The sequence below is a fragment of the Talaromyces atroroseus genome, assembly GCF_001907595.1.
Source record: "Talaromyces atroroseus strain IBT 11181 chromosome Unknown scaffold_7, whole genome shotgun sequence".
Lineage (NCBI taxonomy): Eukaryota > Fungi > Ascomycota > Eurotiomycetes > Eurotiales > Trichocomaceae > Talaromyces > Talaromyces atroroseus.
Window position 1 is genome coordinate 175,386 of NW_017971439.1, and position 27,018 is coordinate 202,403.

At 48.6% G+C, this 27,018-nt stretch overlaps 15 protein-coding genes across 15 annotated transcripts, besides 1 other annotated feature; 7 read left to right on the top strand and 8 right to left on the bottom strand.

Annotated features, from left to right (window-relative positions):
• Positions 1–159: 159 nt before the first annotated feature.
• UA08_05514 (hypothetical protein) lies at positions 160–831 on the bottom strand (the record flags this gene model as incomplete). Its single annotated transcript, XM_020268309.1, has 2 exons — positions 160–366; positions 520–831. 2 exons carry the CDS (start codon positions 829–831, stop codon positions 160–162), a joined length of 519 nt encoding a protein of 172 aa, XP_020119374.1.
• A 52-nt stretch (positions 832–883) lies between these two features.
• Positions 884–2,057, bottom strand: UA08_05515 (hypothetical protein; the record flags this gene model as incomplete). The annotated part of the gene is made up of 5 exons (XM_020268310.1): positions 884–1,047; positions 1,099–1,286; positions 1,351–1,471; positions 1,530–1,832; positions 1,976–2,057. The coding sequence occupies 5 exons, from the start codon at positions 2,055–2,057 to the stop codon at positions 884–886; spliced, it is 858 nt and encodes a 285-aa protein (XP_020119373.1).
• A 627-nt stretch (positions 2,058–2,684) lies between these two features.
• On the top strand, positions 2,685–3,917 carry UA08_05516 (hypothetical protein; the record flags this gene model as incomplete). Its single annotated transcript, XM_020268311.1, has 2 exons — positions 2,685–2,773; positions 2,846–3,917. The coding sequence occupies 2 exons, from the start codon at positions 2,685–2,687 to the stop codon at positions 3,915–3,917; spliced, it is 1,161 nt and encodes a 386-aa protein (XP_020119372.1).
• Positions 3,918–4,513: 596 nt separating this feature from the next.
• UA08_05517 (hypothetical protein) lies at positions 4,514–6,143 on the bottom strand (the record flags this gene model as incomplete). The annotated part of the gene is made up of 2 exons (XM_020268313.1): positions 4,514–4,656; positions 4,706–6,143. The coding sequence occupies 2 exons, from the start codon at positions 6,141–6,143 to the stop codon at positions 4,514–4,516; spliced, it is 1,581 nt and encodes a 526-aa protein (XP_020119084.1).
• Positions 6,144–6,840: 697 nt separating this feature from the next.
• On the top strand, positions 6,841–8,377 carry UA08_05518 (hypothetical protein; the record flags this gene model as incomplete). The annotated part of the gene is made up of 3 exons (XM_020268314.1): positions 6,841–6,938; positions 7,000–8,217; positions 8,305–8,377. 3 exons carry the CDS (start codon positions 6,841–6,843, stop codon positions 8,375–8,377), a joined length of 1,389 nt encoding a protein of 462 aa, XP_020119085.1.
• Positions 8,378–8,879: 502 nt separating this feature from the next.
• On the bottom strand, positions 8,880–9,388 carry UA08_05519 (40S ribosomal protein S23; the record flags this gene model as incomplete). Its single annotated transcript, XM_020268315.1, has 2 exons — positions 8,880–9,058; positions 9,130–9,388. The coding sequence occupies 2 exons, from the start codon at positions 9,386–9,388 to the stop codon at positions 8,880–8,882; spliced, it is 438 nt and encodes a 145-aa protein (XP_020119082.1).
• Positions 9,389–9,857: 469 nt separating this feature from the next.
• Positions 9,858–10,616, top strand: UA08_05520 (hypothetical protein; the record flags this gene model as incomplete). The annotated part of the gene is made up of 1 exon (XM_020268316.1): positions 9,858–10,616. The coding sequence occupies one exon, from the start codon at positions 9,858–9,860 to the stop codon at positions 10,614–10,616; it is 759 nt and encodes a 252-aa protein (XP_020119083.1).
• A 938-nt stretch (positions 10,617–11,554) lies between these two features.
• Positions 11,555–11,615: a repeat region (Identified by RepeatMasker using a combination of RepBase library and repeat library created with RepeatScout).
• A 537-nt stretch (positions 11,616–12,152) lies between these two features.
• UA08_05521 (hypothetical protein) lies at positions 12,153–12,572 on the bottom strand (the record flags this gene model as incomplete). The annotated part of the gene is made up of 2 exons (XM_020268317.1): positions 12,153–12,497; positions 12,552–12,572. 2 exons carry the CDS (start codon positions 12,570–12,572, stop codon positions 12,153–12,155), a joined length of 366 nt encoding a protein of 121 aa, XP_020119080.1.
• Positions 12,573–13,132: 560 nt separating this feature from the next.
• On the top strand, positions 13,133–13,801 carry UA08_05522 (54S ribosomal protein L8, mitochondrial; the record flags this gene model as incomplete). Its single annotated transcript, XM_020268318.1, has 2 exons — positions 13,133–13,348; positions 13,433–13,801. The coding sequence occupies 2 exons, from the start codon at positions 13,133–13,135 to the stop codon at positions 13,799–13,801; spliced, it is 585 nt and encodes a 194-aa protein (XP_020119081.1).
• Positions 13,802–14,117: 316 nt separating this feature from the next.
• On the top strand, positions 14,118–14,991 carry UA08_05523 (hypothetical protein; the record flags this gene model as incomplete). The annotated part of the gene is made up of 2 exons (XM_020268319.1): positions 14,118–14,474; positions 14,575–14,991. The coding sequence occupies 2 exons, from the start codon at positions 14,118–14,120 to the stop codon at positions 14,989–14,991; spliced, it is 774 nt and encodes a 257-aa protein (XP_020119078.1).
• Positions 14,992–15,522: 531 nt separating this feature from the next.
• Positions 15,523–17,163, bottom strand: UA08_05524 (hypothetical protein; the record flags this gene model as incomplete). The annotated part of the gene is made up of 2 exons (XM_020268320.1): positions 15,523–16,590; positions 16,663–17,163. 2 exons carry the CDS (start codon positions 17,161–17,163, stop codon positions 15,523–15,525), a joined length of 1,569 nt encoding a protein of 522 aa, XP_020119079.1.
• A 794-nt stretch (positions 17,164–17,957) lies between these two features.
• UA08_05525 (hypothetical protein) lies at positions 17,958–20,314 on the top strand (the record flags this gene model as incomplete). The annotated part of the gene is made up of 3 exons (XM_020268321.1): positions 17,958–18,634; positions 18,698–19,158; positions 19,230–20,314. The coding sequence occupies 3 exons, from the start codon at positions 17,958–17,960 to the stop codon at positions 20,312–20,314; spliced, it is 2,223 nt and encodes a 740-aa protein (XP_020119070.1).
• Positions 20,315–20,636: 322 nt separating this feature from the next.
• Positions 20,637–22,313, bottom strand: UA08_05526 (hypothetical protein; the record flags this gene model as incomplete). Its single annotated transcript, XM_020268322.1, has 7 exons — positions 20,637–20,708; positions 20,925–21,165; positions 21,249–21,282; positions 21,348–21,767; positions 21,836–21,847; positions 21,911–22,046; positions 22,140–22,313. 7 exons carry the CDS (start codon positions 22,311–22,313, stop codon positions 20,637–20,639), a joined length of 1,089 nt encoding a protein of 362 aa, XP_020119071.1.
• Positions 22,314–23,020: 707 nt separating this feature from the next.
• UA08_05527 (hypothetical protein) lies at positions 23,021–24,309 on the top strand (the record flags this gene model as incomplete). Its single annotated transcript, XM_020268324.1, has 2 exons — positions 23,021–23,188; positions 23,245–24,309. The coding sequence occupies 2 exons, from the start codon at positions 23,021–23,023 to the stop codon at positions 24,307–24,309; spliced, it is 1,233 nt and encodes a 410-aa protein (XP_020119340.1).
• Positions 24,310–24,483: 174 nt separating this feature from the next.
• Positions 24,484–26,946, bottom strand: UA08_05528 (U3 small nucleolar RNA-associated protein 25; the record flags this gene model as incomplete). Its single annotated transcript, XM_020268325.1, has 5 exons — positions 24,484–25,390; positions 25,483–26,063; positions 26,121–26,320; positions 26,370–26,758; positions 26,816–26,946. The coding sequence occupies 5 exons, from the start codon at positions 26,944–26,946 to the stop codon at positions 24,484–24,486; spliced, it is 2,208 nt and encodes a 735-aa protein (XP_020119339.1).
• Positions 26,947–27,018: the final 72 nt, after the last annotated feature.

The following is a 27,018-nucleotide window of genomic DNA, read 5'->3' on the forward strand; positions in this document are numbered from 1 at the left end:
GTAATTAAATTATAGCAACTTTATATGGCTATGGATTGGTCTCAAAGCCTACGGATTGGGTCTCTTTCATCTAGCCATCTCATCGCAAAACACTGTCCACTGTCAAGCGAGTGCATCTGTGATGGATAAAGAAGACGGTGTCCCTATAGGTCAACTCTTTCATGTATCCAGAGGGAACGGCCACATATTTTCCACTTCTTCGGGTAATCTTCGTGCTTGGGTAACATAGTGCTCCAACAGCATTTTATTCCGAGACTTCGTTTCTTCCAAATCACGCTCAGGGGCAATCCACCCTTCATCGTCTGTATCTAGCATCTCTTTAGTAAATTTGCGCATCTGGTGCCATTCTTCATAAAGAGTGAAATCCTGCTTATGTCGTTCGATTTGTTCATCCGTAAAATGTAATGGGACATTTCCTGATGGAAGCCCTAAGGCTACTTGATTGAGAAATACTTCGATTAATACTTCTCGGAGAGGCAACACACCCTCATCTCAAGTTGCTCCACAACGAAGAAATACCTCTTTCAATTCTGGGACCACTTGCATTGCACGCCAAGTCTCCCTATTGTTTAGGAAGCTTGCGACTTCGTAAGCTTTTTTCCATGTGGCCTTTGCCTTGCTATACAGCGCAATCTCCTTGTCATCTTCGTCCCTACTATCATAATCTGCAGGAAGCTGGGGCATTACCTGGCCTAATTGATAGCCCTCAGGAGGAGTAAGGAAGACAGGCCACCGAGCTTGTAAAAAGAGAGGATTGATAGAAGTGTTTTGCCAATCAATGATGCCAGTCACGACTTCTGGGTCATGCTCCGAGATAAATATGTTGCCCATATGGAGATCAGTGTGCCAGAGTATTGGTTGAGACTTATCCAAGAGCTTGGAACTATTGGTTATAGTCGGCAAAGCTTTCTTTGCCATGCGAAGTAGAGAGTAATGATCTTCTGTGGACCCATATAGGAATGGCAGGAGCCGTGTATTTGGGTGTTGACGAAACTTTGATGAATGAGCGGTCAATTAAAGACTCGCCCATATCGCATAGCGTCTTCCCTGTGGAATAATAAGTAGTTTTGCGGGTTACCTAAGAGAAATAACACCTACAAGGGCCAATTTTCACATCTGAGAGGGTCTGGTGAGGCTGGAGAAGCCAGGAAGGATCGCAAGAAGGCCCGATACAGAACTCCCCGTCCGGATCAATGGATGAGTCCAATAATATCATCTCATTCTCATTGAGAGAAATTCTGTAGTAAAGACTGCCATTATGCCGGGAACCGGATTTGAGAAAGTTCCTGTTCCCATTGAGTGATACGCTTGATCAAAGATATTCGATTACGCTCGGCGATTTCATCCCACTTCTGGAACATCTGAACACCGGGGACTTTTTCCATTATAATATATTCTGCCCCCACCGCATTCGATGCATCAGAGCTCCAGGCCAGGACCTTGGGAACAGGGATTGTCGTGCGATCTCGTACTAGGATAATTCATACATGTTAGTTCAGCCTATGAGAGTGAATTGTAGAATGTCTCACTAAATCCAAGCACAGCGACTTCTGATGCGGTACAATACATAGGACTTCCAGCATTTGGGCACGGTATTTTGGCAATATATTCCGATGTATCTTCAGTTGTAATGAGTAATGCTTTGCTAAAACCACCCTCCATTTTGCTTATTCGCGTAACAGGCGACTTTTGGGTCCCAGGGAGATTTGCAATTACGTCACATAATTTCTCGACATCGAAACGAACGTAGCGTTTCGAAAGCTGGGACGGCTCGTCGTTAAGGAATCGTCCGTTCGTATAGCGAAAAAGACCGTCTTTGGATATCGTGTTGCCTGCCGTGGTTTTTAGTATGCGAACAACGCAGGTTTTTAGCAACGGATGGTTAGAAACCTCGACATTCGATAGAGAAGGATCTTTTGGCTTGTATATGCGAGCGAAGAGGGTACTTCTGAGGTTTCACGAGGCCTCGTAGAACCTTGAACATTGTTGGTACGGATGTCAATAGACGCAACAGTTGCATCCAGCATGAAAGCTCCAGCGCAGTCCGGATAGATCATGGCGGGCCGCAAACAGAGTTTGTACTAACTGCATACGGTTAGTCCGCTCCATATGCCAAGTGCCAAGCTTTTAGTGCGGAACTGACTCCATATCCCACTCGGGACTAGCGCAGGAGCCGGCCGATGACGGAGGGCGCCGACGGTCACGTGCCGGCAGTCTTGCTCGGCCTGAGAAAAGGAAAAGTGCAGCGCAGACGAAAAGGAAAGAAAAGCAGGCAGCGACTGCAGTCTGGACCCTGAGCGTGGAGGACAGTCCGCCCCGTGCCGTGTGCGAATAGCCATCTATACATATAGTATATACAGGCCTCATTCGGCACAACCATCGAGAGACCGAGGTCCCAGTCTTATCGTGCAGCAATCCTCCCCCTGCTCACGACCAAGTTCCCCGCGGCCAACGCGCGGCGGCGAAAGCAAAAGCTGGCGTCACACTCCCGGCGGGGCACTGGGAATGCCCGTCTGTCCCTCATCGCTAGGCATTTCGACCAACGGCTGCCGCTGCCTGAACTGAACACGCCGTTCTCGTCCGAGAGATTGTCTGTCGAACCCGACGACCTGGAATATAACCCGATACAGCGCACCCCTCCCAACCTCGATTCTCCCACCCAGCCCCCATCTCCGAGCGACAAGATGTCTTCACAGCCCGCCCATAGCACCCTCCTCATTCCAGGACCCATCGAATTCGACGATGCCGTCCTGCAGTCCATGTCGCATTATGCGTAAGTCTGGCAGAGACCCCCGCCTACAGACAATCCAAAAAAAAAAAAAAGCTAATGGCATTGGACTTGCAGTGAGAGCCATGTCGGGCCGGCCTTTGTCAAGACATTCGGAGAGAGCTTGACACTGCTCCGAAAACTCTTCCAGACCACAGACCCGGCTTCGCAACCGTTTATCATCTCCGGGAGTGGGACACTTGGATGGGACATTGTCGCTAGCAATCTGATCGAGAAGGGCGAAGATGCTTTGGTTCTTCACACTGGTTACTTTGGAGACTCATTCGCTGCCGCGCTGGAAACATATGGAGCACACGCAACTCAATTAAAGGCCCCGATTGGCGAGCGCCCTTCGCTCGCCGAGATCGAAGAGGCGCTGAAGCAAAAGAAATATAAGCTGGTCACAATCACCCATGTCGACACATCCACCGGCGTGTTGAGTGACATCAAAGCAGTCTCTGAACTAGTTCACCGAGTCAGCCCGGACACCCTAGTTATCGTCGACGGTGTCTGCAGTGTTGGCTGCGAAGAGATTGACTTCGATGCCTGGGGTCTGGATGTAGTGCTGACAGCCAGTCAGAAAGCCATTGGATGCCCCCCAGGCCTCAGTATCCTCATGGTCTCTGGGCGAGCCATCAATGTATTCAAAACCCGCAAAACCCCTCCTGCTTCATACTATGCTTCCATCGCCAACTGGCAGCCAATCATGCAAAACTACGAGGCCGGTAAGCCCTCTTACTTCGCTACCCCGCCAACCCAGCTGGTGCATGCTCTCCACACTACCCTCACCAGCATCACCGCACAGCCAATGTCCGAGCGTTTTGCCATCCACGCAAAGACATCAGACAAGGTCAAGGCCGCCGTTGCCGAATTGGGTCTGACCCAACTCGCCACCAAGCCCGAGAACCAGGCCCATGCCATGACGGCCATTCGATTGCCCGAAGGCATTAAAGCGCCTGATATTTTGCCTGGACTTCTCAAGCGGGGCGTCGTCTTCGCAGGTGGTCTCCACAAGGAAATCGCTCCTCTATATATTCGATTTGGTCACATGGGCGTCAGCGCCACGGATCCTAACCGCAAGGACATTGATAATGCCATTGCCGCGTTGCAAGAATCGTATGTTGAGGTTAAGAAGGCTAAGGGTCTGTAAATATGATTAGGTGTGTGACAGGATAAGGAATCGTTAAAAAAAAAAGGGGGGGGGGGGGGGGGGAGAGGAATGTATCTACCATACACATATATAACCTAATAGGCTAGGGAAAAAAGAGCTATATGTAATAGTACCTGTTCAGGTATCCCAACACTCACGTAACTGCATATTACCTAGGTAATATCAACACTTTTCACACTTTGATATTTGATATTGGATTGCTACCGAAATATCCAAGATGATAAAAGAGAAGAAGAAAACACACAATGCAAAAAGGGCAGTGGGTATGTCATATGCTAAACAGAAACTATTAGGGGGTGATGCATTTATAAGAAAAGATGATCATAAGGGATTCTCTCGTCTGATGCTTCGATTCCTTCATCCCTTTGCTCTTTTCTGCTGGTTACAGGTCTTGGGGATTGAAGACAGAGAAAAGAGGAGCGAGGAAAGTAGAGAAGAGGAGAGTTGGGCTTTTTTTGCTGTTGTTGGTTTTTAAAATGAAAAGAAAGGTTAAAAAATTAAAATAAAAAAATAAGGTAAAACAAAATGCCCTGCAAACCAAAGCAAAGGATGATACACCATGAATATGGCTAAAATCACGACTCGGCTTCACCTCTCCTCAGCGCAAGGAATGCTCGTACATCAGTAACGTACTGAAGAGCTTCGAGCATGGGAATTAGATTCAGCAGGCCGTTATCGGTAGGATCGCTTATCCAGCCTTTGATAGGAATAGCATTATCTATAGAATGTTAGATTTGGCTCTTACCTAAGCAGTACAAGGCACGCACCTTCATGAAAAATGTAACTCGTAGGACTATTGTCCAAGATCATGACTTTACTCAAGTTTGGCTCCACGGAGCTCAAATCTTTGATAAATGCATCGTTGCGCAAAGTGCAGTGTTGCCGGTAATAACGAGCCTGGAAGAATTTGCGTTCTTGCTCAAGCCAGTCAATCACTGGATCTGCATACTCTTGCACGCTCGCTGTAAAAATGACTAGTCTATACCATTTGCAAACTTTTCGTAAGAATTCATCGCAGTGCGGTCGCTTGTGCACGTAGTAGAGGATTGGATGCTGAGGACCATGGGCCACTGGCGGTTCTCCAGAACCAACAGCTGCTGCCATTGGCGTCGCTAGTTTGACTTCTACCATGTGGCCGCTGGACATCCTGCCGCCTTTAGCCAGGGAATGTATGAGGGTTTCGTCTAAATCGAGAACAAGGGTCTTTTGGGGGACTTTCGTAGGTGCATTGCGTCCCGGTGTCCGCATACTATAGGATGGTTGCCGAAGCGGCACTAGTGGTCGCGGAGGAGCAGGAGCATGAGGGTATTTTGTTAATCTGTGATGGGAGGCTGATGGAGAGATTGGCGACTTTAAGCTCTCTGCTGTGATGACTGCGCCTGGTGAAGGATCGTCCTCGTCTATCGAATGGCGCGAAAGGTCAGTGCTTCGAGACCGTTTCTTTTGTCGCTTCAGGGCTTCATCATTATGTAGCTTGATGCGTATAGACCTTCTCGGAGTGTTGTCTTCTGTCTGAGTAGCTTCTTTGCCACGAAGCTCCCTGGCGCTCGACGGCCTCAAGGCCTCGCGGTCACCGTCGGACTCCGATGTTGACGATGCGATTGATGATCGAGAGGGCGAATCCCTCAGTTTTCGAGACGAGCCGTTTCGCCGAGTCCCGGTCTTTTCGCTTTCTCCCTTGATGCGCTGTGGAGCCGTCGTCTTCCTAGACCGTTTACGTTCATTCTCAATGTTGCGGTATGCCACGTATCGCCGGACCTTTCGGAAGGGTATAATGGGTGAATAATGTCCATCTTCATCTCGAAATGTCTGCGCGACATAAACACCGGGAGCGGCGATTGTGGAAAGAATGGCCTGAATAGTCTCGGCAATTGCGTCGAATAGCCTTTGGGCAATCAGAAAAAACCGGTTTGGCGCGGGAACTGCACCGGTCTTTTGAAGCTGATGAATCAGTTGTGTCTTTTTCTCGAATTCTATCGTGCCGTCATGCGAATAGCTCGACACCGAGGGTTCATGGTCGTCTAGCTCTTTTTCGTCCTTGGGGAGGATGTAGTTGAATTGTTGTTCACTGTACGAACGAGACTTTGCTAGGTCGTGACGAAGGTTCGCAGGAGAGGCGTCGCCCTGTGAACGAGAGCGATTGCGTGAGCCGGAGCCGGGAGCCTGTCCAATTACTCGGGAGGACAGGATATTCAGGGAGTTCATCTTTCAGCAACGGCCATGAGGACGATTGGATGACGATATGCGGATCCAGCTCTAGAATACACGGGATATGTCAATGGCCACAATTGGAATAACGACGAAAAAGCAAAGAACGAGGGGGTTGTGCCATCAGAAGGCAGTAGTACCTGCTCGTATCTTGACGATGCACCAGCTGGCGACCCTGCATAAATCGCCGAGGACACAGATTTCACGGCTGTGAAATCAGCCCTTTCGACAGGACGGGACTCGAGACGAGAGGTGAGAGGAGAAGAGAAGGAGGGGCAGGTTTCCTGACACGTAAGTAGAGGGAGGGCGATGTTTGGCAGCCAGCCTGGTCAGTTGGGCTAATGCTGCGAAGGGACGGAAGTTGGTCGGATGACGGCGATGTGGGGAGGAAGCGTTGGGGCCAAATCTCTAAGGCCGCAACACCCCAAAGAAACTCCGCCTGGCAGGCAGGCAGTCGACCGGGTCACTCGCTCACTGATCGCAACACCACGGCCGGCCAGGGAACAAGAGACTACGATCTGCGTCTAGTGTTTCTCTTGCTCCTGTTTCAAGTTTGGCTGATTTGATTCGCGGAACAAGCGCTCCAATCTCGAAGCAGAAGTCGTTGTGACTCCGACGAGGGGCAACCTCGAATTTTCCCGCATCTTTTTGCGGCCCTCACTCAGCTGGACAACATCACCACATCTAAGCCAGCATGGTCTCAAACTCCGCAGCCCTGACCCCGGGGCTGTCGTCGTTCCTCAAATCCCTGAAAACAAACCCTATCGAAACGTCAATCGACAACCTAGTCTCGTACGCCCCCCCCTTCCCAGGATCCTAGATATTCCAGTTTCATGACGCTGACAGAGCATAGCCTACTGAAACGACGACAGATTCGTTTATCACGATCATGCGCCATAGCAACTGCCTATCTTCTCCTCCGAGTCGTGTCTGCGTTCCGCACCACAGATGCCACAAAATTGATCGAACGGGTCCAAAGTGTCGGTAGGCGGTTGATGGTTGCCCAACCGAGGGAACTCGTGGTAGGAAATATTGTACGACGCGTGCTGGGGCTTATCCGCGACGAGGCGGAAGACGAGAGAGACGCCGATTTCTTCCTTGCTAGCGAAGCTGGGTCTGACAGCCGGCCACACACGCCTCATGGTGCGGAAAGCCATTCCCCGTCGCGTTCGCATGTGGCGGACGACCTCACAATCCCAGCACAAGATAAGGATCTCTTATCGATTCGACAGGATGGATCAGAACGATCATCGTCTCGCCCTCCTCTCTCATCCACCACAACATCATCACAAGCGCCTGCCGGCATTTCTATGTTCAGTCTTCTCCAGCACCCCGAGGCAGAATCACCCCAACCGAGCTCACCAGGCACTGTTTCGCCGTCAGGCAGATTCCAGGGGCATGGCCAACATAAGGATATTCGAGCCGAGGTCTTGGATGGCATCGGTGAGATTATTGACGAGCTAGGCCAGGTGGATGATCAAATTGCGGGATACGCTTTGGAGCATATTCATTCCAACGAGGTTATCCTCACATACACGTCGTCGACCACTGTTCAAAAGTTCTTGCTGAAGGCTGCAGCAAAACGGAAATTCACTGTCATACATGCCGAGTCATTTCCCAACAATCATGATGCTACTCACGCCCGAGTTAGCGGGAGCACCGACAGTGACGGCCAAAACTTAAGTCCTGAGAATTTCACGAAGCCATTGACTGCATTAGGAATTACTGTCATTCTTATCCCAGACTCTGCAGTGTTTGCTATAATGTCCCGGGTCAACAAAGTCATTTTGGGCACGCATTCAGTTCTGGCTAACGGTGGCCTGGTCGCTGCTGCAGGCACGCGGGTGATTGCTAGGGCAGCCAAAGTTCACCAGACCCCGGTCGTCGTCGTCAGTGGTATTTACAAGCTCAGTCCTGTTTATCCATTTGATATCGATTCACTTATCGAATACGGTGATGTCAGCAATGTCATCACTTATCAGGATGGTGACTTGGTCGACAAGATTGACGTAGAGAACCCTCTCTATGACTATGTTCCTGCTGAACTAGTGGATCTGTATATCACAAACTTGTATGTTTTTTCCTTTATCTATTTAATCAATCCCCCTTCCCTTAGCTTTCTCACTTCGTTATGGTTTCACTAACATTCCTTTTGCAGAGGTGGTCATGCTCCTTCGTATCTCTACCGTATCGTCTCGGACCATTATCGCAAAGAAGATATTACCTTTTAGTGAACTCAGAAAAAGAAAAAGACCAAATGCTCAATTTCAATGAAAGCCAGAAGGCCCAAAAAGACCCCTACAAATCCAGAATACGTAGTATATAAGAGAGAATATAAACAAAAAAAAAACAAATGGGAAATCAATAATCATGTATTTTGCACAGGGCAAACAGCCACCGTTACTACAGTAAAGAAACAGTTTCGTCTAATACGTAGCAACTAGTAGATAGAGCGTTCCAACCATCCCGTAGACTCAAGTCACGACGCCAATCCTTGAAACGTTTTTAAAATCTTCTAAATGAAAATTTCTTTGCATACAGACAGATCCTTAAGCCTGATGCCATTATCATGGTATAAAAATCTTTTCTTTTTTTCCCCGGTTGCAGAAAGGCATGTGTTCATCGTGTTAAAGGGCCCTTCTGCACAGGTCATTGGAAATCGTCCCTGTTCTCGTTCTTTCTCTCTCGGCACCGACCCCCTTTCGTATCTTCGTTTCGTGGAAATTGATTCGCTTAAGAACGAGGCTTCTCCTTCTTCTCCTTCCACAAAGCAGACAGACCGACACCGGAAACCTTGACGACCTTGAAACGGACACCAGGAATATCACCCTTGGCCTTGCCCTTACGACCGAAACCGGCGAGGAGGACTTCGTCGTTCTCGTCAACAAAGTTGAGACAACCGTCGTTGGGGACTGAATTACGGCACGTTAGTCATATATATATAGAAAGTAAAACCTATCTATCAGGCAAGGTTAAGACGTACCGAAAGCAGTGACCTTCTTGCCGTTCTTGATCAACTGAACCTTGACACACTTTCGGATAGCGGAGTTGGGCTGCTTGGCCTCAACACCGACCTTTTCAAGGACGATACCCTTGGCGTGAGAAGAACCACCGAAGGGAGAGGACTTGTAGGCGGTTCCCAAAAGGCGCTTCTTGAAAGACAAATCGGACCATCGCTGATCACGGCGGTGATCCTTGAGCTTGCGAGCGGCGTTCAAACCACGAGGCTTTCCCTTACCCATCTTGGCGGTATTCTTTGGACGCTTCTGCGAGAAGAGATAATCGATGTTAGACAATTAGGGCTTTTCTTTTTTGCGGTAAATCAATGACGGTGTTGAGTGCGAGTTGCAAAATAAATCACGAGTGAAATTTGAAGGAAGCGACTGTGTGTGATCGATGCGCTGGAATGTGAACCTACCGACTAGATGGATATGGCCAGATGGCTGGAGGTTGATTGCGAAAGTCGAAGTCGAAGTAGAGTGTTCTGCCGTCCTGGCCTGAAAATGTGGATTTGTGCTCTAAGCGAAGTGCGGGCCACCACCCAGATCCCAGAGCGGGTTAGCGCCGGACCAACCTCGGTCGGCTTGGCGTATGTGATGCCTGAGGAGCCAATTCAACCTTACAGTACGTCGCTGACTCGAGCATTTTAACCAAGTTCCTGTTTACTGCTTGCTCTGTGTTGGCGTGGGTACCAAAGCATAAAATCCCATCATGTCTCTATCGCCGAGACCCAATCCGATATCGAGAGTCAGCTCTCAGCGCCTTCCTCCACCGTCCCTATTCCAGGGACCGCCATCTCGCAATGAATCCAGCAACTCAGTTCAAGTGGGATTGCTGCCCGGCAATCAAGCCTCGGCGTCTGCTCAACGGCCCGGAGCACAGAGAACATGGTCGAGAATTTCTACCACTTCCGCGGCTGGCAATAGGAGTATATCACCTTTTATGACCCGAACAATGTTACCCAAGGAAACCGAGAGTGCCGAAGCGCTCTGGCAGGAAATGCAGAATACTCTAGCCGAAGTAGAACTGAGTGCTTTCAAAGGGGAGCATGTTTTCGGGGAAGAACATTCCAAAGCTCTTGAGGAGCTACGGATAAAGCAGCTCAAATTAGCTCAAACATGGACGAGACATGACGCCGAGGAGGTTGATGAGAAGACTGACGACACTGATCAGCCAGAGCCACAGACTCAGAAGACGGGTACTGCATTGGATAAAGCGGGCACAACAGATAGCACCGCTACTTACAAGGCACTTGAGGCAGAGACTGAGAAGGATTTACAACAAGCTCGAAAGAGGCGGCAGGCAAACGATCAGTATTTCGAACGCGTTAACAATGGTGTTTTAGATGTTGTTGCAAGCTTGGAGGAGGTAGCAGAAGCGATGCGCGCGGTGAAAAGAGAAAGCGAAGACATTTGGAGTGACACCGCAAGTGAGAGTCTCAACGTAACGACAGCTTCGACGACGGGTTGAAACAACAAAGCCTAGCATCAAACGGAGAAATCATTACAGCTTACTGGTGGAGGCAGATACATGGCAGTATATTGCATAAGATGATGCTATCCTCGTGGTACTTAGGGCATCAATTCCGCTAATCTGCGAATGATACGGCCGATCTAGCCCGTCGATAAAAAGGTGCTACGTATCCCAGAATTTACACCAAAACTCAGCCTAAACACCAGACACCAATGCTCGCCACTGATTACGAATGGCAGAGCGCGAAACCCAACTTGCTCGCATCAATGAAAGCGATCCGGTAGCAATCCAATATCCAAAATCAGAGTGTGAAAAGTATTGGTATTAATATGAAGTTACAAGAGTGTTGGAATACCGGAATAGGCGTTACATACAACTTTTCCCCCCTGGCCATGGCCTAAAACGGGCCTACAGGCCAAAATGAGCGCTAAGAAAAACATCTACAGAAGAGTATTAGAACCAATTATGCAACCACCTCTAACCCATCCCTAAAAGATCATTCCCAAGCCTGAAAAACCCTCGCCCGCGCACAAAGTTAGCGGTGCCCAGCACCCCTAAATCCCCCAGAGTTGCGTTTTCCCCGCCGGCTGTAGAGGGTTTTCTTGGTGCTCATTTGGAGCAAATTTCTGGAGACTCTGGATTTCCTGATCAATACGATCGAATCTGACAAGGTGATCAAGACCATCATGGTTTCCAATGCTGCGCTGGGATGAATCAATAGTCAAGTGGACCTGTTGGAAAGTCATCTCTTAAAAAGCTATCATTTCAAGGTCGTTCAAGTCGTTTATTGGACCATGTATGCTTGAGAGCACACAAAAATAGCATGGGGCCTGTTTGATACTTACATGTCAGCGATGAACTGCCGTAGGCAGAAGCCACTGTTGCCTACCAAGCTTGTTGCTCGAGGCAGTGGCCACAGACTTGAGTCCCGCAAGCTCTTAAGGTAGCCAAATGCATCGTCATCTAATCAGTGACGCGCATGAATGGATTAACGAGGCGGGATGAGAAGGATAATGCAAAATGACGTTGATTATACTCCGTAGAGGGAGTCAGTATAGTCAGTATGCGTCGTGGAATGGTGATAAGAGTCGAGAGACCAACGTCTGGAAGAGGGAAGAGGGAAGAGAGAAGAGGGACATCTCTTCACGCGGAAACTGCTCACTCTGTTGAATGCCTGAACGACCAGGCACTCTTCACCGGAGAAAGGGCTAACATATGAAGCATCACAAAAAGTATAAAGATCTTTATCCAAACTATCCAACAAATAGCAGCAAAGAGTTTTTTGATTATAGTTAGGTTTACACAGCTAGTTATCTTTTGTTAAAATTTATCTTTTCATGCAGTTCGGACTTCCAACACAATGTAGACAGTCTACTCTCGATAAAAAGGAGCCATGTATCCCAAGATTTACACCAAAACTCAGCCTAAACACCAGACACTAGTCCTCGCCACTGATTCTGAACGACAGGACGCGAAATCCACCTTGCTCGCATCAATTAAAGCAATCCGTATACCCTTGATTCGTGGAATCCCTCATTCCCGTTTAACCAACTTTAATATCGTCTTAGCGACTTCTGTGGCGGTATCGGTAACATCCTCCCAGCGCAGATTCACGGTCTTCCTGGCCAATGCCTTAACTTCCTTATTCCATTGTTGCTTCAGTAAATCTTCTGCGGATGGTTTAGTCGGCTGCGCCGCGACGGATGGTTTGGATGGATCCTCCTGGGCAAATCTCCGAATATATGCGCCTAGAGGAGAGGAAATGTCGTTCAAGATTTCGACCTGTTCACGAATGGCGTCTCGTTGCGCTAGGCGTGTCGAACGGTGTACTTGAACACTGAGATAGAGAACCGATGCTGTCAAGGTGAAGCCACCAAACTAGTCAATGTAATTAAAAACTAGTCATAGAATATCTCTGTCAAGAAGACATACAAATCCAGCGAAGAATCCCATCTTTGATTCTTTTTCTTCTTCTTTTTCTTTTTCTTCTTCTTCTTTTTCTTCTTCTTCTTCTTCTTCTTCTTCTCAGTTATTCGCGGAAGATATCACAGTTGAGCATTTCTTGAAGATAAGATGATTAAACCCCAAGTCTGCTAGCCGGCGTCGATACTCAAGCGACTGAGGTAGCCTGGCTGAAATGCAATTGAACAACCATGACACTCGAATCAACAGCCACGATGAGCCTGAAGTTGTTGGAGAAAAGAACGAAGTCGAGCAATTCGATCGCTCGGCAAGTGCCAACTTCCCTCCCGGCGAGTCTAAGCGCCACAGAAGCCTCCGATTGGTCAACTCAGAGATCAGGGAACGGAACTTTCTTTTCTACTCCAGCAACTTCAACAAATTAACAACTCGTTAGTACTTTATCGCACTGGAGTTTCAAGATTCAACACAGTAAGAACCTGTGTTGAATTGTTTATTCTCTCTGCAATTCGTCTGCCAGCCGATTCAGCAACCTCTCGCAGTTGCCTTTTCTCCTTTCTCCCCCCAGACATCGTCAGAGAACCAGCATCGAAATGGCTGGAGGCGCAGCCAAATACCGTCACCTGAGTCGGAGTTCGTCGCACCGACAGGCACTTTTGCGAAATCTCGTCACATCTCTCATCAAGCATGAATCAATAACGACTACATGGGCCAAAGCAAAAGAAGCGCAACGGCTGGCTGAAAAACTGATCACATTGGGAAAACGGGATACAGAACATGCTCGAAGGCGTGCTCAATCGATATTTTATGTATGTTGACTTCCTCTTCACTGCATTATCGTGCTCAATGCTCTCCAAAACATATCATGAACGCGGGCTGATTTTCGATGTTAGACACCACATGAACTCCTCCCCAAACTATTCGGCACCCTTAAAGATCGCTACGCAGAACGACAAGGCGGATACACGCGTGTTCTGCGAGTCGAGCCGAAAAAGGATGATCAGGCCCCCAGTGCGATTTTGGAACTCGTTGACGGACCGAAGGATATGCGATTTGCGTTAACCGCCAAGGCGATAGCTCGCCAGCGCGAGCAGGGCATTGAGACACTGAATGAGCTGACTTCGCTCAATGTACGGAAAGTTACGCGGTTCCGAAAGAACGGCGTTGAGGCTCTGGAGGCTGCGATAAAGAAGATTTCGTTGGATAAGAAGGATAAAGATGATGGCAAGGAGGACAAATCTGAGAAGTCCAGGAAGAAGTAACTGCAGAAGGAAAGAGAAGCTGAATTTCTATGTATCATAATCGCGATTGGACTGATTTATTTATTTGTGTTGTCTTAGTGTATGTACGTATATTGTGCCATTGATTCGAGCATCAACAGACACTTCGCCGTCAGCAATCGCTTCCTTTAGAAACTGAAGATAAGAAATATTGTGCATACAAAACCTAGTGTAAGTCTTGAGAAGGAATTTGCTAGTGTCTACTAGCGCATTTTCTATTGAGGAGTCTAACATGATGTGCCCAACTCCATTCCTACATAATCACAATTATTCTTACATTTCATCTAGAACAATTAACATGGCACCGCTTAACGTCGCCAATATCGGAGCCGGTCCAGCCGGTTGCCTGTTAGCCCGTCTGCTGCATATAAACGGCATTCAATTTACAGTGTTTGAAGCTGAAGCATCCCCCGACAGTCGTCGCATTCAAGGCGGGACTCTTGACTTGCACGCAAAGACGGGCATTGCCGCGCTGAAGGCAGCAGGGCTATACGACGAATTCACCAAACTTGCGCGTTTCGACGGATCGTCTCTGACCATCTGTGATAAGAGAAACCAGCCTTACTTCAGACTGCCAGCCCTGTTTACGAATAATCCAGAGATAGACCGTGTGCAGCTCCGGTCACTGCTATTGCAATCGATACCCTCGGATCGGGTGCGCTGGGGGGTCATCGCCTGAAACGGGTCGAGGAGCAAGAGCATGAAGATGATTTGAGGGGGGGGAGGGGGAAGTGTTATTTTCTTTGCATTTTGAGAACCGGGGAAAAGTCCAAGGCGGATTCAGCCTTGTGGTTGGTGCTGATGGAGCGTGGAGTGTAGTTCGATCAGGTCTCAGAGACCCACTGCCAGAGTATTCGGGGATATCAGGCTTCGATATGTCTATGCCCAATGCACAAGAAAAGGCACTCCCAACTTACGATCTACTTCAGCGTGGGAATCTGTTTGCCTTTTCAGACGGCAAGTCCATCATCGCTCAGCAGATGGGCGATGGAAGTATCCATGTCTCAGCCTGGGGGCGTAAGAACATCGAATGGGCGAATGAGACGAGGGCACAGCTGCCATCCCTCAGGGATACTACTAGTGAATATGCAGACTGGGCGCCAGAGTTGGTGGATATGATCAATCAGACCGAGCGTCACATTAGGGCTTCTTCATTTTACATGCTCCCCTGATGGCCTCGTCGCCGCGGGGTGACTCTGGTCGGAGACGCAGCGCATCTGATGACCCCATTTGCGGATGAGGGAGTCAATATAGCGTTGGATGATGCGAGAAGATTAGCAGAAGCTATCATCAATGCGAAACCAGGGGGCGGGTTGGTTCTCAACAACTCTCCGGGGTGGCTCATTACGAGAAGCAGATGTTCCAACGCGCAGATATGGCGCAGAGTCTGACGCGCAAAGTCATGACTGCGATGTTTTTCACTGCAGCAGCACCGCGAAAAACAATCGAGAAATTCATTGCCACAAGAGCTGAATACGATTGCAGTCCTACCGTGAGGCATTTGGTAGACGTTGGGACTTCGTTACATGCAGCTTTTCCCTCATTCATAGACACAGCTAATGCCCCAAGCTGGTGGACTAGCGTTACAGACGTCGTCGGATACTTCGCACCTATTGGGATTGTCTACGCGCCGCGCAAAACGATACCTATGCTTTTCAGCATTAAACACCTTTTTTATAGCAAATCGTCGGCTAATCTATCTACTACGAGCCGCTCCTATCCTCCATCAAAAGCCCTCGGCCTTCCTCGATATCTCGCATGTCATCCATATCATCGCCATCAGAAGTTACTATTGCATTCTTTCTTTGCTCTGTTTCGTCTTCCGCTGCACTTTTATCCCGAATAATCCCAACATACAGTGCACTGCCTAGGATAAGCCCGGAGCCCGCCCAGCTGATTGCCGAGGGAGAACTGTGCATCACCACCTTGTCGTAGAATAGCGCAAACAGCATCTGCGTGTATACCATTGATGTTGCCCGGGTGCCGCTGCCCACTTGTTTTTGCTGCTGCTGCTGCTGCTGCTTGACCCCAAAAACCGGTGGTTGATACGCCAACCCGGCAGTGAGTAGATACTGCATCGTAAATCCCGTCACCCCGAGACCGATTAGTAAACCCCATTCCGTCAAGTTACCCGGAACTCGAAACGAAACGGACGGAATCGCGATTAGCGCAATGACCGATACTAGCGTGGTATAGGTAGAGAAGTAAGTGACGCTGACGAGCGGATGTGCCCTCGATCCAATCAGGCGAATCGTCACAAACGCGCATGCAGAGCCAAAGACCCCGAGCAGGCCAAACCCTATTGCCATGAGATGGTGAACTGCTCCTAGACCCTCTGCTATATCATTGTCTGACAGCGTCATGGTCATGTTATTATTGTTCATCGTCGTGCTATTTCCAGGGGAGATTTCAGGGGGCACTTCAACTTCCCCTGTGATTCGCCCGCCAGAAAACGGTCTTGCAATGAGCACAACTCCCACTAGCGAAATAAGACCTGCTAGCTGCTGTTTTCGAGTGAATGGCTCATTGGGCATCAGAAAGGAACACGCATAGCACGCCACGATTGGCGACAAGAAGGTAATCACCGTGGCTTCCGACAGGGGCATGTATAGTAGGGAAAAGTACATGCCAAAAACCCCGAAAAAGCCGCCAGCAGCTCGCAATATCAGCAACCATGTGATACCCCTCGTGCCGAACGGATCCGGAACACGCACATACCACATGTAGAAGTAGCTGGCTGTGGCGGTGAGGATCATACGAGTGAAGAGGATCTAGCAAGAGAAAGTCAATAAGATAAGATATCCTCCCCCTTTTTTTTATACTCAATATCTTTTTGTTCTTACCTGAAATGGATGCATGGCCTTTCCATGGGCACCATCCCTTTCCAGAATCTGCGTCATCACATTCATCGATGCGCCAAAGTACTGTGACAGAACCACCATGAGCATCCCTTTGCCTTGTAGCCATGCTCTCCCAATCACCGAACGCTGCCATCTGGACAATGGCTGCAAAGGCGACGGATTATGGGACGACGGGCTCTGTGTCATAGGCGAAGGCGAGGATGACGGTAGGGGTCGATGTGCTGGAAGTCGGCCATAGGTCTGGCCTTCCGAGACGTTGCCGCCGTATAGAGAGAGGTCGGTGAGTAGTGTGTCGGCCGTCGTCGTGATCACTTGGGCATTGCTATGCTCATCTCGATAAGGATATCTGACGGCTCGAACGGTGTCGTCACTGTTTTTGGCGCCATCAACATCAGATGGGACTGTTTCTGCCGTATCTCTTGACTCCTCTAAATCTGCTGATCCGATCTGCTGCAGATGCTCAGTCCGCGACGAGTCCTCCATCTTCAAACCACTTGAGAGCGTCAACTTGGTAGGAGGATGGAAGGGAAAAAGCGACAGGAAACCAATTGTTGAAAACGATGACAGCAGGCAGTGGCGAGTCCGACGAGCCGAGTTCCCGGGATTACCCAGAAAGGAAATCTTTGTTGACTGCCAGTCTTCGCTCCACAGAGAGAGAGGCTGAATGATTGCAGCGAGGTAGCCTTGTATAGAATATCCTGGGATAATATTATATCTCGAGGTGTCGTGCGAGCACTTACTAATCTCGTATTGTTAAGGCAGCCATGCGGGGTTGCGCTTCTGATTGGTCGCATCTCGAGTCCTGAGGCATCTTCATTCTTCCAAGGTTCACAGCGCCAAATCTTCGGGCATTGATTTTGTTGCTTTGACAAGAGTCGCTCTTGCAGCAAGCAACATCAGTGCATCCACAAGGAGATCCCACAGCATTTCCCACGGTTTTCACTGCACAAAAGCCAATATGGCAGATATTATGTATGGCAAACACAACCTGGAAAATGGACATGGCATAGACGATGCTTTATTCGGTCCAAGAAGGCGATTGATGAGGATCGCAATGGACATGTGTGGGAAGCTGAAAGAGCCTATAGTACAGTTGGCTAGGGTTCAAGGATCCTGCTGAGCACGCCCTTCCCAAAGTTAAAGTGATGATGATAGTTAATCTAATGTATAGCAGAGAATTAATGGACTAAAATAGCCGTGCGTGCAACTTAAACACAGGTAGAACCGACGCGGGGCTGAAATACGAGCAACTAACCAAAACATTGCAAAGACTTACAATGGCGGAGCATCTATTTTTCCCTGAAAAACCTGAAAAGCCTCTTCGGATAGAATATACAGGTCCGCTGTACGATGGAGGCGAGTGGGATGAATACCCGACTCGCCATGGATGGAAAAAAGGGAACGGTGACATAGAATGGCTTGGTTTCTTGCTGGCTCACGCCAAGGAGGTTGAGTGCTGGCTCTATTTTGGAATGTTATTTTACGTGTTTGGAGAGACGCTGAACCAGGCTGATTTTCTTCGGAAAGAAGAAAGTGAAGAGCTCCTAACTACGACTCATCTATGTGACTATGTGGATAATGTCCAGGAATGGAAGAAGAAGAAATACGGTGAACGAGCCGTGACCATCGTGGACAAGGTCTGCAAAGAGCTGGAGACCTTCAAGGACTCTCTTCGGGATGAAATGAAACTAGCAATACGCTTGATTTGCCAGGCCCTCTGGAATACTTCTGTTAAACGAGACGGACCCCGGCCTCAGCCCGAGCACGTTTCGAGGTGGCTACTGAGTGACACCTATGAGACTGTTCGAATGATCAAGAGCGAATGGTGTCCGTGGGAAGTAATGAAATCACGTTTCACGGGCTGTCATGTTGATACTATGGCGTATCTGCTTCAGCTTAATCGCAGAAAACCGGCGTGGGATAATAGGACGCATGTTGCATGTGGGCTGACAAAGTGCGTGGCACATAATATTGACGAAAGTAAATATTTAACGAGGCACGCTACAGAAGGATGTAGATGCGGTCATATACCGGCGGACGTTGAACATTTGCATGCCATTCTGAAGGATGGAGGCATCCCTCTCGCCAAAATCACACCACTGGCTGACGAGGACGGAGACGCAGGATTCAAGATTGAGATTGTTCGCAAACGAACAGGGAGGCCATACGTGGCCATCTCGCATGTGTGGTCCGATGGAATGGGAAACTGCAATGGCAACTCGCTCCCCAATTGTCAAGTGCGACTTCTCTACGAGCAGGCGACGCGTCTCGTGACAGACAAGGAATACATCCCACGACAAGTTGGCGATCCCTTGGAGCACATTGAAACCGGCGTGTCTCGACTGGCTCATTTTGCCTTCGGTCAGGCTCGTGGCAAAGACAAGTCGGTACTGGTGTGGATTGATACGTTGTGTATCCCGGAACAACGGGACGTGCGAAGTTTGGCAATCCAGCGGATTCGCCAGGTCTATCTCGACGGTATGTTTTTTCTCTCTCTCGGTCCTAGAGTATAAAAAAAAAAGAAAAGCTAAGCTCATCTGCGATATAAGCATATCGAGTGCTAATCCTGGACTCCGAAATGCGGGAAGTCGAATCAAACTCGATCTCTCGGACGCAGCTTCTGATCCGAGTCGTATTTTGCTCGGGCTGGATGCGCCGTCTATGGACCCTTCAAGAAGGCCTCGCGGCCAAATACCGTCTTTATGTGCTGTTTTCCGACAAGCCTGTCAACATAGCCACCATCGCCGACGAGATTCTCACCAAAATTGACAAGAACAAATTACCGATCTTGCAAGAAAGAGTCGCGTATCACGCCATGTCCGTCTGGTTCATGTTTTTCAAGGAATCGATCGATTACGCATCCAAGTTTATACGGACATTGGATTTTTTTGGAAGCCCGTTTGTGGAACGGGCGTTCGACAAAGGCCACATATTGTCCGCAAATTGGTATAACGTAGGCACACGCACTGCGACCAAACCCGAAGATCGTCCGATCATCTTGGCCGGTGTGTTGAATTTCGACGTCAAACCTATCTTAGACGCCAAGGGCGGTCCGGAAGAGCGAATGCGCGTCTTTTACGGCATGTTGGACGAGTTTCCGTACGGCATCTTGTTTGAGGAAGAGCCACGCTTTGAAGATGAAGGGATGCGGTGGGCAGTGAAACAGTGTCAGTTTTCCGGTATGCCCCATGTTTTGGGGGGCAAAACAGGCAAGATCACTCCTAGAGGCTTGCAGGTATCATCTCTATCTTCGTGGTTATTTCCATCTATGGTGGCGTTGGATATAAGCAGTGCGGATTTTCAGTCTACTTCTGGTGACTGGCTTGTGCAGCATAACCTCAAAGATGCAACCACCGTCGATGCTTGCACATTGCATTTCACGAACTCGGTGAAGTTGATGCCGGACAAGGTTTATGGGGTTATCTTGCAGCGAGAGGAATCGTATGCTGGGAAGTCTTGTACCTTTGCCTTGGTGGAATATCAATCCACAGAAGCAGACAATGTTCACTATGCCCGGTACGTGGGCGTGGGCACTGCACGGCGTGTTTTGATCTGGGGTTTTTTGCCTCGCGATGGATATCTGCTACCATTTGGCTTTAAGAGCCTTGAAAAACGGGTATGGGTAGTTGGGTAGTCTAGATCAAAGTCGGAAGTTTTTCGTACCCCGTACAGCTCGTTTCTTGTTGTATACAGTTCGATAGTTGGTTCTAAAAATATTGTTCTGGTTGATATTATCATGTCTGCTTGAGATTTCGTTCTCACGACGTGTTATGCATTTGTTTTTGCAATATGCTCAGTTCCAATTTACGAGCGATCGAGCAGAACAGCTCCCATTCGCAAAACAAGTGTATTACTTGTGGAAATCGTATCAGAAGCTCGGTTGATGAACTCATCTATATGATTTATACGCTATAAACCGATTTTTAATATGATAAAGACAAAGATGGAAACTCCTACTAGCCCTGGTCATTCGGCTCGGCTGGCCCTAAAACCCTAACGATGCCTATTTGGGTTATGTGCTTGAAATTCTATGCAACATAGTAGCACGCCGTACAATATAAATCTATACTTGTTAGAATCATAAACACAAAGGTGTAGAGCACTTCTAAGAGGATTCATTGATAATACTTCCACCACTCGCCAATACCAACGAGTATTTCCCCCAAGCTCGACCAAGTTTGTATTCATCGCCCATTCATCATCGCGAGATGGTAATTCTCCTCCTGATCGGTTTCCACTCTTACCTCCCTTGTGCGCCATATTTGAGAAGTATTATTGCTGTCTTTATCAATACAAGCTTTGGGTTGATCCAGAGGGATTGCCGATTCAGAAGCGGCATGACTGGCATGTCCGAGTATGGCGTTGAGACCGTGTTTGATAATGGAGTTGGAATGCGTATGTGTACCATAGTCTGCAAATACTTCTCGGAACAGCGGTCGCAAGGTTGGGATACAAGCAGCTACTATAACTACATTTTGCTCGATACTAGTTAACAAAAAGAAGGTCAGAGACAGTCGGTCGAGTAGTAACAAATGGAAGCAACAAGTATTAGGTAAGGATCTACTTACAGACCCCAGAGCACTAATGGCACAACATCGTAAACTAGTAGAAAAATGTTAGTAAAAATTCCCTTTTCTCATATGAGGTAGTAGTAAGCAGGAACTTACGAGGATCGGTGTGGTTCGTGAACAAATGCAGATACGTTGCTTTGACAATAGTTACAATTGCAGAAAGCAACGTCAGTCCCATCATGATGCAAACCGACCACTTGGTCGATGCAGGCATCTGCAATTTCCGGAAGACATTTATTGGCACAAATGCCAGAATGGCATCTGTCGTAGCCGTGTATGCGCTGACCCAGTATGTGAAGTCATCAAAGATATCGGCATTCCAGCATGTTCCACCCACGGTAGGATCCCAAAGCATTTTCGACGGTTTGCACTGCACAAAGACCAATATGGCAGATATCATGGCAAATATGACCTGAAAAGTGGACATAATATAGAGAGCAATTTGGCGATACTTATTTGGTCCGAGAATGTGATTGATTAGGATAGCAATGGATATGTTTGGAAAGCTGAAAGATCCTGGTAAAGTATTAACATCCATGTTGGGCTAGAAACCCCGTTGAACTGAGTGGAATGGCTAGACAAACCGATGTTAAAGGCTGGTGGCAAAGAGAAAGTCAGTCAGCCTAGAGGAGACAGTATTTAGGGCCGAGGAGACATACGAAACGCTATTATTTGCCATTTGGCAGCTTCAGAATATCGTCCCATGCCATAATCAGCAACCACTGCCGCGGTATGGCGACCAAGGCCAAGGGTGGCAGCATACGAGACAAACGCTGTTGCAATGATGCTGAAAGACTATTCGAGTAGGTGCTTTTTCAGCCTATGAAGAAGGGTATGTTTCTTGCTTTTCAGACCCATGGAGCTGCTGCGCTGCGTCGATGTACTTACCAATGACAGGAAAATAAAGAAATCGTCCCAGCCTAGATTCTTTGACATGTGCCCGCGGTGAAAGAGTTTCAGGCCGACAGCACCCATTGCAATTCCGGTGAAGACCCAGCCGATCACATTGATTTCTCGGCCGCGGCTCTGGTTGAAGTCAACATTCGTATCAAAAGCAGACATGGCAAGGTCGTTGAGCTGAGGTCCAAGACTTGTGTCCGGTACAGTGACTATGGTTGTATGCTCGGAACATTCTATATTGTCACAATAAAGCTACATAGATACATAGACTTGTAGCTCTGTTTGAAATATGCATATTTTCCGGCACCATAAGTCAATGCCATTCTTCCACGGGCCTTGACCACCGGATTAGTCCTACCCCTGCTTATCTTGCTGCCAATTCTAACAAAGAGACGCAAACAGAGAGAGAGAGAGAAGGGGGGGGGTACCAGTTAGCAAAGTTCATTGACTGTCTGTATAACTCCCTACTTTATAGACATGGATATGCGTTAGTTTATCTGAATGCTTTTAGTAAATTGCTATCTACTATCAATTCTTTGTTCATTAATATGATAGCAATACAAATCAACAACTATATAGTACATGGGTACCCGGCTCGGCCGGCCCTAAAACCCTAATGATGCCTATTCGGGAAAACTACGTGAGGTTTCATGTAACATGGCGCGTCGTACTAGGCTCTAGAATATGATCGGACTATAATTTAATTCCTAGTGGACGATGTTCGGACATAATTTACTCTGTATCCTAACTAGCCGGCACTTTCAAGTCCCATTATAATAGCTTCTCCCACTAAGGGGTCGTATCTAGAGCTGGGTTAGTACCTGAAGTGCTGTCCTTTCTGTACTTTCCATTGACATTGGTCTCGCACCATGGCTTCGCAATCAATATCAGCAATTTTAGAACACATTGCTTCGGCAGGAAAAGCATACGAGAACAACGAGCCAGGCTCGAAAGAGGCCCTTATTGACCAGAGTCGCGCACTCATTGCATCGTTGGAGATACCGAGTGAATTCCTGCAGCGCACTTTTTGGGCAGAGGTAATCTTTTACAGCATCATGTATATATCTATCAGAGGATAACCGTCCATTGACAGCCAGCGTTGTCCGCCATCATTCGCCTTGCGGTCGATGTCAAACTTTTTCAATATTTGGAGGACGCCGGCGAAGCCGGGATTTGTGCGAATGTCTTGTCAGAAAAGACTGGTGTCGATGTTGTCCTTTTGCAACGCCTTGCTAGACACTTAGTGGCAATGTATATCATATCTTTCCATCATGGCACATTCCACGCTACACCCCTGAGCAACAGTCTCGCACGGGAAAACTACCAACATAGCATTTCCTTCTGCTACGACGCCGCGAGACCTTCATTCAACGGATTCCCTTCCTTCTTCCAAAGGACCCAGTACAAATCCCCGCCTCTGGGCTCGCTTTCCGGCCCTTTCCAAGAAGCGCACAAGTCACAACTGCCGTTTTTTGAATGGCTGGTGGCCACACCACCGCATCTGCAGTATTTCGACTCTTTCATGAGTGTCTACCGGGCCGGAAAGCCCAACTGGTTCGATCCTGGCTTCTACCCAGTGACTGAACGTTTAATTGACGGGTTTGATGCCTCGAAGCAGGGTGTTCTGCTGGTGGACGTGGGCGGTGGAAAGGGCCACGACGTCGCCGCTTTCGTCGCGCAACATACCTGCTCGCAGCAGCAGCAGCAGCAGCAGCACCTCCCTGGAAGAGTGGTGCTTCAGGACCGTGAACCCGTTATTGCCAGCGTGATGGCAGCAGCAAAAGCAAACGAGCTGCCTTTCGAAGCCCAAGCACACGATTTCTTCACGCCGCAGCCTATCAAGGGAGCCCGCGCGTATTTACTCCACTCTATCCTGCACGACTGGAGCGATGAAGACGGGATCAAGATTCTTGAGAATCTCGTTCCTGCGCTCCAGAGGGACTACTCACGGGTCCTTCTCAATGAGATTGTGGTCAGCGAGGAGAAGCCGACGCTGGCGGTGACCAGTATGGACTTGATGATGCTGGCGCATTTTGCTGTCCGCGAAAGAACAGAGGCTGAGTGGAAAGGCATTCTTGAGAAGGCTGGACTCAGGATTGTCAATATTTACACATACCCGGGCGTCGCAGAAAGCCTGATAGAAGCAGAGTTGGCTTGATTCTAGCTTTTCCTCGTGGACCTTGTGAATTGGCATCATATATGTAAAACAGCATCCATGGATGTCTGTCTGAAGCACAAGCCGCACCTCAAGGTGGCACGCCGCACGAAGTAGATTATTATTTCCTGGTATTTCCATCTAGGTACAACATATAGATATATATAAGCTTTTATATCACACGAATCGAAACGTATCCCCGCCCCTCTCCTTGAGCATGTTGCCCGCGCGTTGACTGCCTACAACGCGCTCCAGCTTAAAAGCATCGTATTTCGAGAACACGGCACGCACTTCCATATTGCCGGTAGCCCCCGGGTCCAGAGCCAGATACTGGACAATCTCCCTGAAGAAGATCGGATTCTCAGGCAGGCCGTAAAAGACGATATGTTTAACGCCGCGGATGTTGTACCGCCGGAAATGGTGTGTTCGCTCCGTGTACAGCAGGACCGAGTGTCGTCCACTCGCAAAATGACTGCGCGTCCGTGCCATCTCGCTCTGCGGCGTGTACTCGGAGATAGCGCCGAACGAGATGTTGGTGGTTTGCGAGGAGGATGCAAAGAAATTGCGCACCCGCACAAAATCCAAGTATGATGGTATAAAGATCAGAACCCCGGCGCCGTTGCCCTGTCCTTTCCCCGTGACTGATCGCGCAAGAGATGGCAGGATGGCGGTGGTGAAATATTTGAATCGCAGGTCAGGGTCCTTCAAAGCAAACGTAGCATCAAAGCGCGAAAATGTCTGCTTTACTGCAACGGGCAGAGCGAGTTCGGTGATGGCTCCGTTGTAATGCGGGAGTAGTTTCGCTTTGCCCGCGATGTTGTGCATGTGCTGGGAAAATAAAGAGTTGATTTCCGGGGTGATGAATGATGCGAGCACGATAGTCTGTCGCATGTATCGTGCGCGGTCGTCCAGATACCATGTCCGCACTCGGCTGAAGTCACAGCCGTGAGCTTCCTTTGGTTGCAGGTTGAGATGCTCGAAGATATATTCCACATGCTCCCAGTTCTGCATGAGTAGGCCATCAGCATGGTCAGCGATGACTATCTCAATCGACGATAAGAAATCGTGGTCCCTCTTCTTCTCACTGCAAGTCGTTAGTATGGTATTCAGTATTCAGTAGAAAAAAAAAAAAAAAAAAAAAAAAAAAAAAAAGAGAGAGAGAGAGAGAGAGCATACTCTTGTTTATCCATGATCGTTCGCAAGCCCAGAGGACTAGCTAAGATGATGTCCGAATTGTAGAACTGCGAATAATACTTCATAGTCTTGCGAGTAAACTTCAGACCAAGCCGGAACATATCATCGTCGTTTCCCCCGAAAAGATCCCGAAAATCATCAGGCTTGCTTTCCCATGATTCATTGTCCGTTGAACTATATTCGTCGAGAAACCTCTTCTTGTTCTCATGCTGCTCTGGCTGGTAGAGTTTGCTTATGCATTCTACGAACCGAACACATGCTTGTCTGGTCGGCAGGATGATCAAGGCTTTTGGTCTGGTAAAGCCCTGATCGCGCAATTCCAAGTCTTCAGTCGTCGTGTCTTTCGAGAGCCGGGCGTTGTTTTTGATCACTCGGTCACGCGTCTTGAGGACATGGTTGAGGACGTGCAGACTAAGAATATCGCGCATCTGAGCGGCATTCGACGCTGTCCTGCCGCTGAAGAGGACGTCACTATAGTTGAAAACCAGCGGTGCGATACTTTGAGAAACGCCCTTAAAGCTCGGCATAGATTCTGCAGCCACAGAAATCAATTTCTTCTTGAGCTGGTTTGACGGTCAGTATTCATCGTGACGTGATTCTGAGCCTAAGATATCTGTTACCTTCAAATTCCGAGTACTCTTCACACCGGAGGGCACGTTCCAGCTGCTACCCTCGCCGTCTGGGATGCTGTAAATCAATTTGAATGATTCCGGCAGAGATGCTTTGACCGATCGCCATTTGCCTGCTGTTACTTCCTGCACTCGCTTGGAGATTTCAGCCTCGTCTGGACTGGCAATGTGCGTTTCAAATGGATCCGAAGCTAGGATATCCGTGAGTACTAGCTCATAAATGGGATATATTGTACTGACCATCCTCGTCATCCTCGTCATCTGATACCGGCTCTTCATCTTCAGCAGCAGCATCCTCGTCTTCCGAAGCTTCCTGGTTCTGGAGAACATCTTGATCATCGGCCTCCTCTTCCATGTTCACGTCGTAGCTACTTCTATCATTGCGCGAGTCGCCTGTGTTATGGTCAAGCTTTCGTTTCTTGCGCACATGACTCCGATCCGAGCCGGCATCCAGTAGCTGTAGGAGAGAATTGTAGGGGCGTTCTGTCGAGTTCTCTTCTTCTTCTTCGTCTTCCGAAGACGATTCGCTCGCGATATCTGCGTCTTGTATTTGATCATCGCCGTCGCCATCAGTATTATCGTCGAACCCTTCAAACTGGTCTTCCTCCTCATCCGACGATGTCAATTCCCTTGACCAAAGAAGCCGCATTAGCATTTGGCGATCAATTTATAGCCGTCGTACGTACTTCTTCTCGTCCAGACGAGATGTCTGAAACCCATTTCTTCCGCCTCGCGCAGGGCCAGGCCGTCCGCGGGCTCCTCTAAAAGAGCCTCTGCCCCTTCCCCTTCCTCTTCCTCTTCCTCGTGGCGGCGCCATGCTAGGTTTAATTGTGGAATGACAATGACAGTGTTGGTATTTATTGGCCTGGAACACTTTTTTTCCCGTTGG